The sequence below is a fragment of the Salmo salar genome, chromosome 09 (assembly GCF_965601325.2).
Source record: "Salmo salar chromosome 09, fSalSal1, whole genome shotgun sequence".
Classification (NCBI taxonomy): Eukaryota; Metazoa; Chordata; class Actinopteri; order Salmoniformes; family Salmonidae; genus Salmo; species Salmo salar.
The window spans coordinates 48,492,501-48,510,585 of NC_138299.1; the positions used below are offsets into that span (position 1 = coordinate 48,492,501).

Genomic DNA, 18,085 nt, shown 5'->3' on the forward strand with positions numbered 1-18,085 from the left:
GCATACCTGTGATATTGTAAACCTTATCTGTCTCATCTAGTCTCCAGTGCCATTTGTTCTACCTTGTCCCAGGAAGGACTAATTTGTACTTTAGGACAGATGGGAATTGTCTCAAATGTGCTAACAGTGTCTATCCAGTGCCCCTGGGCATTCCCCTTTCCTTAATGACTCTAACCCTTACCCCTGTCTCTCCCCCACCACCCCTGTCTCACCTCCCTCCACCCCTGTCTCTCCCCCCCTCCACCCCTGTCTCTCCCCCCACCACCCCAGGTGAGACCGACCCCCCCCCCCCCCCCCCCCATTCCTTAATGACTCTAACCCTTACCCCGTCTCTCCCGCCTCTACCCCTGTCTCTCCCGCCTCCACCCCTGTCTCTCCCCCTCCACCCCAGGTGAGACACCCCTTTCCTTAATGACTCTAACCCTTACCCCTGTCTCTCCCCCCTCCACCCCAGGTGAGACACCTGGTGCCACAGAGGGACCAGGCCCTGATCGAGGAACACGCCCGCCAGCAGAACAACGAACGTCTGCGGAGGCAGTTTGCCAACCAAGCCAATGTCATCGGGCCCTGGATACAAACCAAGATGGAGGTGAGTCTACACAGAACAGAGCAGGTAGAGTTGGTACTGGACAGAACAGAACAGGTAGAGTTGGTACTGGACAGAACAGAACAGGTAGAGTTGGTACTGGACATAACAGAACAGGTAGAGTCGGTACTGGACAGAACAGACAGAGCAGGTAGAGTTGGTACTGGACAGAACAGAACAGGTAGAGTTGGTACTGGACAGAACAGAACAGGTAGAGTTGGTACTGGACAGAACAGACAGAACAGGTAGAGTTGGTACTGGACAGAACAGACAGAACAGGTAGAGTTGGTACTGGACAGAACAGACAGAACAGGTAGAGTTGGTGCTGGACAGAACAGACAGAACAGGTAGAGTTGGTACTGGACAGAACAGACAGAACAGGTAGAGTTGGTACTGGACAGAACAGGTAGAGTTGGTACTGGACAGAACAGGTAGAGTTGGTACTGGACAGAACAGGTAGAGTTGGTACTGGACAGAACAGGTAGAGTTGGTACTGGACAGAACAGGTAGAGTCGGTACTGGACAGAACAGGTAGAGTCGGTACTGGACAGAACATACAGAGCAGGTAGAGTCGGTACTGGACAGAACAGAACAGGTAGAGTCGGTACTGGACAGAACAGAGCAGGTAGAGTCGGTACTGGACAGAACAGAGCAGGTAGAGTCGGTACTGGACAGAACAGAGCAGGTAGAGTCGGTACTGGACAGAACAGAGCAGGTAGAGTCGGTACTGGACAGAACAGAGCAGGTAGAGTTGGTACTGGACAGAACAGAGCAGGTAGAGTTGGTACTGGACAGAACAGAGCAGGTAGAGTTGGTACTGGACAGAACAGGTAGAGTTGGTACTGGACAGAACAGGTAGAGTTGGTACTGGACAGAACAGGTAGAGTTGGTACTGGACAGAACAGGTAGAGTTGGTACTGGACAGAACAGGTAGATTTGGTACTGGACAGAACAGAGCAGGTAGAGTTGGTACTGGACAGAACAGAGCAGGTAGAGTTGGTACTGGACAGAACATAACAGGTAGAGTTGGTACTGGACAGAACAGAACAGGTAGAGTTGGTACTGGACAGAATGGGTAGAGTTGGTACTGGACAGAACAGGTAGAGTTGGTACTGGACAGAACAGGTAGAGTTGGTACTGGACAGAACAGGTAGGGTTGGTACTGGACAGAACAGGTAGGGTTGGTACTGGACAGAACAGGTAGAGTTGGTACTGGACAGAACAGGTAGAGTTGGTACTGGACGGAACTGGTAGAGTTGGTACTGGACGGAACAGGTAGAGTTGGTACTGGACGGAACAGGTAGAGTTGGTACTGGACAGAACAGGTAGAGTTGGTACTGGACAGAACAGGTAGAGTTGGTACGGGACAGAACAGGTAGATTTGGTACGGGACAGAACAGACAGAACAGGTAGAGTTGGTACTGGACAGAACAGACAGAACAGGTAGAGTTGGTGCTGGACAGAACAGACAGAACAGGTAGAGTTGGTGCTGGACAGAACAGACAGAACAGGTAGAGTTGGTACTGGACAGAACAGGTAGAGTTGGTACTGGACAGAACAGGTAGAGTTGGTACTGGACAGAACAGGTAGAGTTGGTACTGGACAGAACAGGTAGAGTTGGTACTGGACAGAACAGAGCAGGTAGAGTCGGTACTGGACAGAACAGAGCAGGTAGAGTTGGTACTGGACAGAACAGAGCAGGTAGAGTTGGTACTGGACAGAACAGAGCAGGTAGAGTTGGTACTGGACAGAACAGAGCAGGTAGAGTTGGTACTGGACAGAACAGGTAGAGTTGGTACTGGACAGAACAGGTAGAGTTGGTACTGGACAGAACAGGTAGAGTTGGTACTGGACAGAACAGGTAGATTTGGTACTGGACAGAACAGAGCAGGTAGAGTTGGTACTGGACAGAACAGAGCAGGTAGAGTTGGCACTGGACAGAACAGAGCAGGTAGAGTTGGTACTGGACAGAACAGAGCAGGTAGAGTTGGTACTGGACAGAACATAACAGGTAGAGTTGGTACTGGACAGAACAGAACAGGTAGAGTTGGTACTGGACAGAATGGGTAGAGTTGGTACTGGACAGAACAGGTAGAGTTGGTACTGGACAGAACAGGTAGAGTTGGTACTGGACAGAACAGGTAGGGTTGGTACTGGACAGAACAGGTACAGTTGGTACTGGACAGAACAGGTAGAGTTGGTACTGGACAGAACAGGTAGAGTTGGTACTGGACAGAACTGGTAGAGTTGGTACTGGACGGAACAGGTAGAGTTGGTACTGGACAGAACAGGTAGAGTTGGTACTGGACAGAACAGGTAGAGTTGGTACTGGACAGAACAGGTAGAGTTGGTACTGGACAGAACAGGTAGAGTTGGTACTGGACAGAACAGGTAGAGTTGGTACGGGACAGAACAGGTAGATTTGGTACGGGACAGAACAGACAGAACAGGTAGAGTTGGTACTGGACAGAACAGACAGAACAGGTAGAGTTGGTGCTGGACAGAACAGACAGAACAGGTAGAGTTGGTGCTGGACAGAACAGACAGAACAGGTAGAGTTGGTACTGGACAGAACAGGTAGAGTTGGTACTGGACAGAACAGGTAGAGTTGGTACTGGACAGAACAGGTAGAGTTGGTACTGGACAGAACAGGTAGAGTTGGTACTGGACAGAACAGGTAGAGTTGGTACTGGACAGAACAGGTAGAGTTGGTACTGGACAGAACAGACAGAACAGGTAGAGTTGGTGCTGGACAGAACAGACAGAACAGGTAGAGTTGGTACTGGACAGAACAGACAGAACAGGTAGAGTTGGTACTGGACAGAACAGGTAGAGTTGGTACTGGACAGAACAGGTAGAGTTGGTACTGGACAGAACAGAACAGGTAGAGTTGGTACTGGACAGAACAGGTAGAGTTGGTACTGGACAGAACAGGTAGAGTTGGTACTGGACAGAACAGGTAGAGTTGGTACTGGACAGAACAGGTAGAGTTGGTACTGGACAGAACAGGTAGATTTGGTACTGGACAGAACAGAGCAGGTAGAGTTGGTACTGGACAGAACAGAGCAGGTAGAGTTGGCACTGGACAGAACAGAGCAGGTAGAGTTGGTACTGGACAGAACAGAGCAGGTAGAGTTGGTACTGGACAGAACATAACAGGTAGAGTTGGTACTGGACAGAACAGAACAGGTAGAGTTGGTACTGGACAGAATGGGTAGAGTTGGTACTGGACAGAACAGGTAGAGTTGGTACTGGACAGAACAGGTAGAGTTGGTACTGGACAGAACTGGTAGAGTTGGTACTGGACGGAACAGGTAGAGTTGGTACTGGACAGAACAGGTAGAGTTGGTACTGGACAGAACAGGTAGAGTTGGTACTGGACAGAACAGGTAGAGTTGGTACGGGACAGAACAGGTAGATTTGGTACGGGACAGAACAGACAGAACAGGTAGAGTTGGTACTGGACAGAACAGACAGAACAGGTAGAGTTGGTGCTGGACAGAACAGACAGAACAGGTAGAGTTGGTGCTGGACAGAACAGACAGAACAGGTAGAGTTGGTACTGGACAGAACAGGTAGAGTTGGTACTGGACAGAACAGGTAGAGTTGGTACTGGACAGAACAGGTAGAGTTGGTACTGGACAGAACAGGTAGAGTTGGTACTGGACAGAACAGGTAGAGTTGGTACTGGACAGAACAGGTAGAGTTGGTACTGGACAGAACAGGTAGAGTTGGTACTGGACAGAACAGACAGAACAGGTAGAGTTGGTGCTGGACAGAACAGACAGAACAGGTAGAGTTGGTACTGGACAGAACAGACAGAACAGGTAGAGTTGGTACTGGACAGAACAGGTAGAGTTGGTACTGGACAGAACAGGTAGAGTTGGTACTGGACAGAACAGAACAGGTAGAGTTGGTACTGGACAGAACAGGTAGAGTTGGTACTGGACAGAACAGGTAGAGTTGGTACTGGACAGAACAGGTAGAGTTGGTACTGGACAGAACAGGTAGAGTTGGTACTGGACAGAACAGGTAGAGTTGGTACTGGACAGAACAGAGCAGGTAGATTTGGTACTGGACAGAACAGAGCAGGTAGAGTTGGTACTGGACAGAACAGAACAGGTAGAGTTGGTACTGGACAGAACAGAACAGGTAGAGTTGGTACTGGACAGAACAGAACAGGTAGAGTTGGTACTGGACAGAACAGAACAGGTAGAGTTGGTACTGGACAGAACAGGTAGAGTTGGTACTGGACAGAACAGGTAGAGTTGGTACTGGACAGAACAGGTAGAGTTGGTACTGGACAGAACAGGTAGGGTTGGTACTGGACAGAACAGGTAGGGTTGGTACTGGACAGAACAGGTAGAGTTGGTACTGGACAGAACAGGTAGAGTTGGTACTGGACAGAACAGGTAGAGTTGGTACTGGACAGAACAGGTAGAGTTGGTACTGGACAGAACAGGTAGAGTTGGTACTGGACAGAACAGGTAGAGTTGGTACTGGACAGAACAGGTAGAGTTGGTACTGGACAGAACAGGTAGAGTTGGTACTGGACAGAACAGGTAGAGTTGGTACTGGACAGAACAGGTAGAGTTGGTACTAGGCAGAACAGGTAGAGTTGGTACTGGACTGAACAGGTAGATTAGGTAATAGGCAAAGAACAAACAGAGCAGGTAGAGTTGGTACTGGACAAAACAGACAGAACAGGTAGAGTTGGTACTGGACAGAACAGACAGAACAGGTAGAGTTGGTACTGGACAGAACAGACAGAACAGGTAGAGTTGGTGCTGGACAGAACAGACAGAACAGGTAGAGTTGGTACTGGACAGAACAGGTAGAGTCGGTACTGGACAGAACAGGTAGAGTCGGTACTGGACAGAACAGGTAGAGTCGGTACTGGACAGAACATACAGAGCAGGTAGAGTCGGTACTGGACAGAACAGAACAGGTAGAGTCGGTACTGGACAGAACAGAGCAGCTAGAGTCGGTACTGGACAGAACAGAGCAGGTAGAGTCGGTACTGGACAGAACAGAGCAGGTAGAGTCGGTACTGGACAGAACAGAGCAGGTAGAGTTGGTACTGGACAGAACAGAGCAGGTAGAGTCGGTACTGGACAGAACAGAGCAGGTAGAGTCGGTACTGGACAGAACAGAGCAGGTAGAGTCGGTACTGGACAGAACAGAGCAGGTAGAGTCGGTACTGGACAGAACAGAGCAGGTAGAGTCGGTACTGGACAGAACAGGTAGAGTCGGTACTGGACAGAACAGGTAGAGTCGGTACTGGACAGAACAGGTAGATTTGGTACTGGACAGAACAGAGCAGGTAGAGTTGGTACTGGACAGAACAGAGCAGGTAGAGTTGGCACTGGACAGAACAGAGCAGGTAGAGTTGGTACTGGACAGAACAGAGCAGGTAGAGTTGGTACTGGACAGAACATAACAGGTAGAGTTGGTACTGGACAGAACAGAACAGGTAGAGTTGGTACTGGACAGAACGGGTAGAGTTGGTACTGGACAGAACAGGTAGAGTTGGTACTGGACAGAACAGGTAGAGTTGGTACTGGACAGAACAGGTAGGGTTGGTACTGGACAGAACAGGTAGGGTTGGTACTGGACAGAACAGGTAGAGTTGGTACTGGACAGAACAGGTAGAGTTGGTACTGGACAGAACAGGTAGAGTTGGTACTGGACAGAACAGGTAGAGTTGGTACTGGACAGAACAGGTAGAGTTGGTACTGGACAGTACAGGTAGATTTGGTACGGGACAGAACAGACAGAACAGGTAGAGTTGGTACGGGACAGAACAGACAGAACAGGTAGAGTTGGTACTGGACAGAACAGACAGAACAGGTAGAGTTGGTGCTGGACAGAACAGACAGAACAGGTAGAGTTGGTACTGGACAGAACAGGTGGAGTTGGTACTGGACAGAACAGGTAGAGTTGGTACTGGACAGAACAGGTAGAGTTGGTACTGGACAGAACAGGTAGAGTTGGTACTGGACAGAACAGGTAGAGTTGGTACTGGACAGAACAGGTAGAGTTGGTACTGGACAGAACAGGTAGAGTTGGTAGTGGACAGAACAGGTAGAGTTGGTAGTGGACAGAACAGGTAGAGTTGGTACTGGACAGAACAGGTAGATTTGGTACGGGACAGAACAGACAGAACAGGTAGAGTTGGTACTGGACAGAACAGACAGAACAGGTAGAGTTGGTACTGGACAGAACAGACAGAACAGGTAGAGTTGGTACTGGACAGAACAGACAGAACAGGTAGAGTTGGTACTGGACAGAACAGGTAGAGTCGGTACTGGACAGAACAGGTAGAGTCGGTACTGGACAGAACAGGTAGAGTCGGTACTGGACAGAACAGAGCAGGTAGAGTCGGTACTGGACAGAACATACAGAGCAGGTAGAGTCGGTACTGGACAGAACATACAGAGCAGGTAGAGTCGGTACTGGACAGAACATACAGAGCAGGTAGAGTCGGTACTGGACAGAACATACAGAGCAGGTAGAGTCGGTACTGGACAGAACATACAGAGCAGGTAGAGTCGGTACTGGACAGAACATACAGAGCAGGTAGAGTCGGTACTGGACAGAACATACAGAGCAGGTAGAGTCGGTACTGGACAGAACATACAGAGCAGGTAGAGTCGGTACTGGACAGAACAGAGCAGGTAGAGTCGGTACTGGACAGAACAGAGCAGCTAGAGTCGGTACTGGACAGAACAGAGCAGGTAGAGTCGGTACTGGACAGAACAGAGCAGGTAGAGTCGGTACTGGACAGAACAGAGCAGGTAGAGTCGGTACTGGACAGAACAGAGCAGGTAGAGTCGGTACTGGACAGAACAGAGCAGGTAGAGTCGGTACTGGACAGAGCAGGTAGAGTCGGTACTGGACAGAGCAGGTAGAGTCGGTACTGGACAGAACAGGTAGAGTCGGTACTGGACAGAACAGGTAGAGTCGGTACTGGACAGAACAGAGCAGGTAGAGTCGGTACTGGACAGAACAGAGCAGGTAGAGTCGGTACTGGACAGAACAGAGCAGCTAGAGTCGGTACTGGACAGAACAGAGCAGGTAGAGTCGGTACTGGACAGAACAGAGCAGGTAGAGTCGGTACTGGACAGAACAGAGCAGGTAGAGTCGGTACTGGACAGAACAGAGCAGGTAGAGTCGGTACTGGACAGAACAGAGCAGGTAGAGTCGGTACTGGACAGAACAGAGCAGGTAGAGTCGGTACTGGACAGAGCAGGTAGAGTCGGTACTGGACAGAGCAGGTAGAGTCGGTACTGGACAGAGCAGGTAGAGTCGGTACTGGACAGAACAGGTAGAGTCGGTACTGGACAGAACAGAGCAGGTAGAGTCGGTACTGGACAGAACAGAGCAGGTAGAGTCGGTACTGGACAGAACAGAGCAGGTAGAGTCGGCACTGGACAGAACAGAGCAGGTAGATTTGGCACTGGACAGAACAGAACAGGTAGAGTTGGTACTGGACAGAACAGAACAGGTAGAGTTGGTACTGGACAGAACAGAACAGGTAGAGTTGGTACTGGACAGAACAGGTAGAGTTGGTACTGGACAGAACAGGTAGAGTTGGTACTGGACAGAACAGGTAGAGTTGGTACTGGACAGAACAGGTAGGGTTGGTACTGGACAGAACAGGTAGGGTTGGTACTGGACAGTACAGGTAGAGTTGGTACTGGACAGAACAGGTAGAGTTGGTACTGGACAGAACAGGTAGAGTTGGTACTGGACAGAACAGGTAGAGTTGGTACTGGACAGAACAGGTAGAGTTGGTACTGAACAGAACAGGTAGAGTTGGTACTGGACAGAACAGGTAGAGTTGGTACTGGACAGTACAGGTAGATTTGGTACGGGACAGAACAGACAGAACAGGTAGAGTTGGTACTGGACAGAACAGACAGAACAGGTAGAGTTGGTGCTGGACAGAACAGACAGAACAGGTAGAGTTGGTACTGGACAGAACAGGTGGAGTTGGTACTGGACAGAACAGGTAGAGTTGGTACTGGACAGAACAGGTAGAGTTGGTACTGGACAGAACAGGTAGAGTACAGAACAGGTAGAGTTGGTACTGGACAGAACAGGTAGATTTGGTACGGGACAGAACAGACAGAACAGGTAGAGTTGGTACTGGACAGAACAGACAGAACAGGTAGAGTTGGTACTGGACAGAACAGACAGAACAGGTAGAGTTGGTACTGGACAGAACAGAGCAGGTAGAGTCGGTACTGGACAGAACAGAGCAGGTAGAGTCGGTACTGGACAGAACATACAGAGCAGGTAGAGTCGGTACTGGACAGAACATACAGAGCAGGTAGAGTCGGTACTGGACAGAACAGAGCAGGTAGAGTCGGTACTGGACAGAACAGAGCAGGTAGAGTCGGTACTGGACAGAACAGAGCAGGTAGAGTCGGTACTGGACAGAACAGAGCAGGTAGAGTCGGTACTGGACAGAACAGAGCAGGTAGAGTCGGTACTGGACAGAACAGAGCAGGTAGAGTCGGTACTGGACAGAACAGAGCAGGTAGAGTCGGTACTGGACAGAACAGAGCAGGTAGAGTCGGTACTGGACAGAACAGAGCAGGTAGAGTCGGTACTGGACAGAACAGAGCAGGTAGAGTCGGTACTGGACAGAACAGAGCAGGTAGAGTCGGTACTGGACAGAACAGAGCAGGTAGAGTCAGTACTGGACAGAGCAGGTAGAGTCGGTACTGGACAGAACAGGTAGAGTCGGTACTGGACAGGTAGAGTCGGTACTGGACAGAACAGGTAGAGTCGGTACTGGACAGAACAGGTAGAGTCGGTACTGGACAGAACAGAGCAGGTAGAGTCGGTACTGGACAGAACAGAGCAGGTAGAGTCGGTACTGGACAGAACAGAGCAGGTAGAGTCGGCACTGGACAGAACAGAGCAGGTAGAGTCGGCACTGGACAGAACAGAGCAGGTAGAGTTGGTACTGGACAGAACAGAACAGGTAGAGTTGGTACTGGACAGAACAGGTAGAGTTGGTACTGGACAGAACAGGTAGAGTTGGTACTGGACAGAACAGGTAGAGTTGGTACTGGACAGAACAGGTAGGGTTGGTACTGGACAGAACAGGTAGGGTTTGTACTGGACAGTACAGGTAGAGTTGGTACTGGACAGAACAGGTAGAGTTGGTACTGGACAGAACAGGTAGAGTTGGTACTGGACAGAACAGGTAGAGTTGGTACTGAACAGAACAGGTAGAGTTGGTACTGGACAGAACAGGTAGAGTTGGTACTGGACAGAACAGGTAGAGTTGGTACTGGACAGAACAGGTAGAGTTGGTACTGGACAGAACAGGTAGAGTCGGTACTGGACAGAACATACAGAGCAGGTAGAGTCGGTACTGGACAGAACAGAGCAGCTAGAGTCGGTACTGGACAGAACAGAGCAGGTAGAGTCGGTACTGGACAGAACAGAGCAGGTAGAGTCGGTACTGGACAGAACAGAGCAGGTAGAGTCGGTACTGGACAGAACAGAGCAGGTAGAGTCGGTACTGGACAGAACAGAGCAGGTAGAGTCGGTACTGGACAGAACAGGTAGAGTTGGTACTGGACAGAACAGGTAGAGTTGGTACTGGACAGAACAGGTAGAGTTGGTACTGGACAGAACAGAGCAGGTAGAGTTGGCACTGGACAGAACAGAGCAGGTAGATTTGGCACTGGACAGAACAGAGCAGGTAGAGTTGGTACTGGACAGAACAGAGCAGGTAGAGTTGGTACTGGACAGAACAGAACAGGTAGAGTTGGTACTGGACAGAACAGGTAGATTTGGTACTGGACAGAACAGAGCAGGTAGAGTTGGTACTGGACAGAACAGAACAGGTAGAGTTGGTACTGGACAGAACAGAACAGGTAGAGTTGGTACTGGACAGAACAGAACAGGTAGAGTTGGTACTGGACAGAACAGGTAGAGTTGGTACTGGACAGAACAGGTAGAGTTGGTACTGGACAGAACAGGTAGAGTTGGTACTGGACAGAACAGGTAGGGTTGGTACTGGACAGAACAGGTAGAGTTGGTACTGGACAGAACAGGTAGAGTTGGTACTGGACAGAACAGGTAGAGTTGGTACTGGACAGAACAGGTAGAGTTGGTACTGGACAGAACAGGTAGAGTTGGTACTGGACAGAACAGGTAGAGTTGGTACTGGACAGAACAGGTAGAGTTGGTACTGGACAGAACAGGTAGAGTTGGTACTAGGCAGAACAGGTAGAGTTGGTACTGGACTGAACAGGTAGATTAGGTAATAGGCAAAGAACAAACAGAGCAGGTAGAGTTGGTACTGGACAGAACAGACAGAACAGGTAGAGTTGGTACTGGACAGAACAGACAGAACAGGTAGAGTTGGTGCCGGACAGAACAGACAGAACAGGTAGAGTTGGTACTGGACAGAACAGACAGAACAGGTAGAGTTGGTACTGGACAGAACAGGTAGAGTTGGTACTGGACAGAACAGGTAGAGTTGGTACTGGACAGAACAGGTAGAGTCGGTACTGGACAGAACAGGTAGAGTCGGTACTGGACAGAACAGGTAGAGTCGGTACTGGACAGAACATACAGAGCAGGTAGAGTCGGTACTGGACAGAACAGAACAGGTAGAGTCGGTACTGGACAGAACAGAGCAGCTAGAGTCGGTACTGGACAGAACAGAGCAGGTAGAGTTGGTACTGGACAGAACAGAGCAGGTAGAGTTGGTACTGGACAGAACAGAGCAGGTAGAGTTGGTACTGGACAGAACAGAGCAGGTAGAGTTGGTACTGGACAGAACAGAGCAGGTAGAGTTGGTACTGGACAGAACAGAGCAGGTAGAGTTGGTACTGGACAGAGCAGGTAGAGTTGGTACTGGACAGAACAGGTAGAGTTGGTACTGGACAGAACAGGTAGAGTTGGTACTGGACAGAACAGGTAGATTTGGTACTGGACAGAACAGAGCAGGTAGAGTTGGTACTGGACAGAACAGAGCAGGTAGAGTTGGCACTGGACAGAACAGAGCAGGTAGAGTTGGTACTGGACAGAACAGAGCAGGTAGAGTTGGTACTGGACAGAACATAACAGGTAGAGTTGGTACTGGACAGAACAGAACAGGTAGAGTTGGTACTGGACAGAACGGGTAGAGTTGGTACTGGACAGAACAGGTAGAGTTGGTACTGGACAGAACAGGTAGGGTTGGTACTGGACAGAACAGGTAGGGTTGGTACTGGACAGAACAGGTAGAGTTGGTACTGGACAGAACAGGTAGAGTTGGTACTGGACAGAACAGGTAGAGTTGGTACTGGACAGAACAGGTAGAGTTGGTACTGGACAGAACAGGTAGAGTTGGTACTGGACAGAACAGGTAGAGTTGGTACTGGACAGTACAGGTAGATTTGGTACGGGACAGAACAGACAGAACAGGTAGAGTTGGTACTGGACAGAACAGACAGAACAGGTAGAGTTGGTACTGGACAGAACAGACAGAACAGGTAGAGTTGGTACTGGACAGAACAGACAGAACAGGTAGAGTTGGTGCTGGACAGAACAGACAGAACAGGTAGAGTTGGTACTGGACAGAACAGGTAGAGTTGGTACTGGACAGAACAGGTAGAGTTGGTAGTGGACAGAACAGGTAGAGTTGGTACGGGACAGAACAGACAGAACAGGTAGAGTTGGTACTGGACAGAACAGACAGAACAGGTAGAGTTGGTACTGGACAGAACAGACAGAACAGGTAGAGTTGGTACTGGACAGAACAGACAGAACAGGTAGAGTTGGTACTGGACAGAACAGGTAGAGTTGGTACTGGACAGAACAGGTAGAGTTGGTACTGGACAGAACAGGTAGAGTCGGTACTGGACAGAACAGGTAGAGTCGGTACTGGACAGAACAGGTAGAGTCGGTACTGGACAGAACAGGTAGAGTCGGTACTGGACAGAACAGGTAGAGTCGGTACTGGACAGAACAGGTAGAGTCGGTACTGGACAGAACAGGTAGAGTCGGTACTGGACAGAACAGAACAGGTAGAGTCGGTACTGGACAGAACATACAGAGCAGGTAGAGTCGGTACTGGACAGAACATACAGAGCAGGTAGAGTCGGTACTGGACAGAACATACAGAGCAGGTAGAGTCGGTACTGGACAGAACATACAGAGCAGGTAGAGTCGGTACTGGACAGAACAGAGCAGGTAGAGTCGGTACTGGACAGAACAGAGCAGTTAGAGTCGGTACTGGACAGAACAGAGCAGGTAGAGTCGGTACTGGACAGAACAGAGCAGGTAGAGTTGGCACTGGACAGAACAGAGCAGGTAGATTTGGCACTGGACAGAACAGAGCAGGTAGAGTTGGTACTGGACAGAACAGAGCAGGTAGAGTTGGTACTGGACAGAACAGAACAGGTAGAGTTGGTACTGGACAGAACAGAACAGGTAGAGTTGGTACTGGACAGCAGACAGGTAGAGTTGGTACTGGACAGAACAGGTAGAGTTGGTACTGGACAGAACAGGTAGGGTTGGTACTGGACAGAACAGGTAGGGTTGGTACTGGACAGTACAGGTAGAGTTGGTACTGGACAGAACAGGTAGAGTTGGTACTGGACAGAACAGGTAGAGTTGGTACTGGACAGAACAGGTAGAGTTGGTACTGAACAGAACAGGTAGAGTTGGTACTGGACAGAACAGGTAGAGTTGGTACTGGACAGAACAGGTAGAGTTGGTACTGGACAGAACAGGTAGAGTTGGTACTGGACAGAACAGGTAGAGTTGGTACTGGACAGAACAGGTAGAGTTGGTAGTGGACAGAACAGGTAGAGTTGGTACTGGACAGAACAGGTAGAGTTGGTACTGGACAGAACAGACAGAACAGGTAGAGTTGGTACTGGACAGAACAGACAGAACAGGTAGAGTTGGTACTGGACAGAACAGGTAGAGTTGGTAGTGGACAGAACAGGTAGAGTTGGTACTGGACAGAACAGGTAGAGTTGGTACTGGACAGAACAGGTAGATTTGGTACGGGACAGAACAGACAGAACAGGTAGAGTTGGTACTGGACAGAACAGACAGAACAGGTAGAGTTGGTACTGGACAGAACAGACAGAACAGGTAGAGTTGGTACTGGACAGAACAGGTAGAGTCGGTACTGGACAGAACAGAGCAGGTAGAGTCGGTACTGGACAGAACAGAGCAGGTAGAGTCGGTACTGGACAGAACATACAGAGCAGGTAGAGTCGGTACTGGACAGAACATACAGAGCAGGTAGAGTCGGTACTGGACAGAACAGAGCAGGTAGAGTCGGTACTGGACAGAACAGAGCAGGTAGAGTCGGTACTGGACAGAACAGAGCAGCTAGAGTCGGTACTGGACAGAACAGAGCAGGTAGAGTCGGTACTGGACAGAACAGAGCAGGTAGAGTCGGTACTGGACAGAACAGAGCAGGTAGAGTCGGTACTGGACAGAACAGGTAGAGTCGGTACTGGACAGAACAGGTAGAGTCGGTACTGGACAGAACAGGTAGAGTCGGTACTGGACAGAACAGGTAGAGTCGGTACTGGACAGAACAGAGCAGGTAGAGTCGGTACTGGACAGAACAGAGCAGGTAGAGTCGGTACTGGACAGAACAGAGCAGGTAGAGTCGGTACTGGACAGAACAGAGCAGGTAGAGTCGGCACTGGACAGAACAGAGCAGGTAGAGTCGGTACTGGACAGAACAGAGCAGGTAGAGTCGGTACTGGACAGAACAGAACAGGTAGAGTCGGTACTGGACAGAACAGAACAGGTAGAGTTGGTACTGGACAGAACAGGTAGAGTTGGTACTGGACAGAACAGGTAGAGTTGGTACTGGACAGAACAGGTAGGGTTGGTACTGGACAGAACAGGTAGGGTTGGTACTGGACAGTACAGGTAGAGTTGGTACTGGACAGAACAGGTAGAGTTGGTACTGGACAGAACAGGTAGAGTTGGTACTGGACAGAACAGGTAGAGTTGGTACTGAACAGAACAGGTAGAGTTGGTACTGGACAGAACAGGTAGAGTTGGTACTGGACAGAACAGGTAGAGTTGGTACTGGACAGAACAGGTAGAGTTGGTACTGGACAGAACAGGTAGAGTCGGTACTGGACAGAACATACAGAGCAGGTAGAGTCGGTACTGGACAGAACAGAGCAGCTAGAGTCGGTACTGGACAGAACAGAGCAGGTAGAGTCGGTACTGGACAGAACAGAGCAGGTAGAGTCGGTACTGGACAGAACAGAGCAGGTAGAGTCGGTACTGGACAGAACAGAGCAGGTGGAGTCGGTACTGGACAGAACAGGTAGAGTCGGTACTGGACAGAACAGGTAGAGTCGGTACTGGACAGAACAGGTAGAGTTGGTACTGGACAGAACAGAGCAGGTAGATTTGGCACTGGACAGAACAGAGCAGGTAGAGTTGGTACTGGACAGAACAGAGCAGGTAGAGTTGGTACTGGACAGAACAGAACAGGTAGAGTTGGTACTGGACAGAACAGGTAGATTTGGTACTGGACAGAACAGAGCAGGTAGAGTTGGTACTGGACAGAACAGAGCAGGTAGAGTTGGTACTGGACAGAACAGAACAGGTAGAGTTGGTACTGGACAGAACAGAACAGGTAGGGTTGGTACTGGACAGAACAGGTAGGGTTGGTACTGGACAGAACAGGTAGAGTTGGTACTGGACAGAACAGGTAGAGTTGGTACTGGACAGAACAGGTAGAGTTGGTACTGGACAGAACAGGTAGAGTTGGTACTGGACAGAACAGGTAGAGTTGGTACTGGACAGAACAGGTAGAGTTGGTACTGGACAGAACAGGTAGAGTTGGTACTAGGCAGAACAGGTAGAGTTGGTACTGGACTGAACAGGTAGATTAGGTAATAGGCAAAGAACAAACAGAGCAGGTAGAGTTGGTACTGGACAAAACAGACAGAACAGGTAGAGTTGGTACTGGACAGAACAGACAGAACAGGTAGAGTTGGTACTGGACAGAACAGACAGAACAGGTAGAGTTGGTGCCGGACAGAACAGACAGAACAGGTAGAGTTGGTACTGGACAGAACAGACAGAACAGGTAGAGTTGGTACTGGACAGAACAGGTAGAGTTGGTACTGGACAGAACAGGTAGAGTTGGTACTGGACAGAACAGGTAGAGTTGGTACTGGACAGAACAGGTAGAGTCGGTACTGGACAGAACAGGTAGAGTCGGTACTGGACAGAACAGGTAGAGTCGGTACTGGACAGAACAGGTAGAGTCGGTACTGGACAGAACAGGTAGAGTCGGTACTGGACAGAACAGGTAGAGTCGGTACTGGACAGAACATACAGAGCAGGTAGAGTCGGTACTGGACAGAACAGAACAGGTAGAGTCGGTACTGGACAGAACAGAGCAGCTAGAGTCGGTACTGGACAGAACAGAGCAGGTAGAGTCGGTACTGGACAGAACAGAGCAGGTAGAGTTGGTACTGGACAGAACAGAGCAGGTAGAGTTGGTACTGGACAGAACAGAGCAGGTAGAGTTGGTACTGGACAGAACAGAGCAGGTAGAGTTGGTACTGGACAGAACAGAGCAGGTAGAGTTGGTACTGGACAGAGCAGGTAGAGTTGGTACTGGACAGAACAGGTAGAGTTGGTACTGGACAGAACAGGTAGAGTTGGTACTGGACAGAACAGGTAGATTTGGTACTGGACAGAACAGAGCAGGTAGAGTTGGTACTGGACAGAACAGAGCAGGTAGAGTTGGCACTGGACAGAACAGAGCAGGTAGAGTTGGTACTGGACAGAACAGAGCAGGTAGAGTTGGTACTGGACAGAACATAACAGGTAGAGTTGGTACTGGACAGAACAGAACAGGTAGAGTTGGTACTGGACAGAACGGGTAGAGTTGGTACTGGACAGAACAGGTAGAGTTGGTACTGGACAGAACAGGTAGGGTTGGTACTGGACAGAACAGGTAGGGTTGGTACTGGACAGAACAGGTAGAGTTGGTACTGGACAGAACAGGTAGAGTTGGTACTGGACAGAACAGGTAGAGTTGGTACTGGACAGAACAGGTAGAGTTGGTACTGGACAGAACAGGTAGAGTTGGTACTGGACAGAACAGGTAGAGTTGGTACTGGACAGTACAGGTAGATTTGGTACGGGACAGAACAGACAGAACAGGTAGAGTTGGTACTGGACAGAACAGACAGAACAGGTAGAGTTGGTACTGGACAGAACAGACAGAACAGGTAGAGTTGGTACTGGACAGAACAGACAGAACAGGTAGAGTTGGTGCTGGACAGAACAGACAGAACAGGTAGAGTTGGTACTGGACAGAACAGGTAGAGTTGGTACTGGACAGAACAGGTAGAGTTGGTACTGGACAGAACAGGTAGAGTTGGTACTGGACAGAACAGGTAGAGTTGGTACTAGACAGAACAGGTAGAGTTGGTACTGGACAGAACAGGTAGAGTTGGTACTGGACAGAACAGGTAGAGTTGGTAGTGGACAGAACAGGTAGAGTTGGTACTGGACAGAACAGGTAGATTTGGTACGGGACAGAACAGACAGAACAGGTAGAGTTGGTACTGGACAGAACAGACAGAACAGGTAGAGTTGGTACTGGACAGAACAGACAGAACAGGTAGAGTTGGTACTGGACAGAACAGGTAGAGTTGGTACTGGACAGAACAGGTAGAGTTGGTACTGGACAGAACAGGTAGAGTTGGTACTGGACAGAACAGGTAGAGTTGGTACTGGACAGAACAGGTAGAGTCGGTACTGGACAGAACAGGTAGAGTCGGTACTGGACAGAACAGGTAGAGTCGGTACTGGACAGAACAGGTAGAGTCGGTACTGGACAGAACAGGTAGAGTCGGTACTGGACAGAACAGAACAGGTAGAGTCGGTACTGGACAGAACATACAGAGCAGGTAGAGTCGGTACTGGACAGAACATACAGAGCAGGTAGAGTCGGTACTGGACAGAACATACAGAGCAGGTAGAGTCGGTACTGGACAGAACATACAGAGCAGGTAGAGTCGGTACTGGACAGAACAGAGCAGGTAGAGTCGGTACTGGACAGAACAGAGCAGTTAGAGTCGGTACTGGACAGAACAGAGCAGGTAGAGTCGGTACTGGACAGAACAGAGCAGGTAGAGTCGGTACTGGACAGAACAGAGCAGGTAGAGTCGGTACTGGACAGAACAGAGCAGGTAGAGTCGGTACTGGACAGAACAGAGCAGGTAGAGTCGGTACTGGACAGAACAGAGCAGGTAGAGTCGGTACTGGACAGAACAGAGCAGGTAGAGTCGGTACTGGACAGAACAGAGCAGGTAGAGTCGGTACTGGACAGAACAGAGCAGGTAGAGTCGGCGGCGCGAGCGGGGTCGGCGGACAGAACAGAGCAGGTAGAGTCGGCCTGGCGCGGCGGTGGGCACTGGACAGAACAGAGCAGGTAGAGTTGGTACTGGACAGAACAGCAGGTAGAGTTGG

The 18,085-nt window shown here is 49.9% G+C and overlaps 1 protein-coding gene across 5 annotated transcripts in view; it reads left to right on the plus strand.

Moving 5' to 3' along the window:
• Positions 1-18,085, plus strand: part of LOC100380299 (actinin alpha 1) — a 274,936-nt gene that overhangs the window by 125,721 nt on the left and 131,130 nt on the right. For all 5 annotated transcript variants that reach the window (XM_045723306.2, XM_045723308.2, XM_045723307.2 and 2 more), the window contains 1 exon segment: positions 455-589. In XM_045723306.2, the coding sequence (XP_045579262.1) occupies positions 455-589 (135 nt within the window).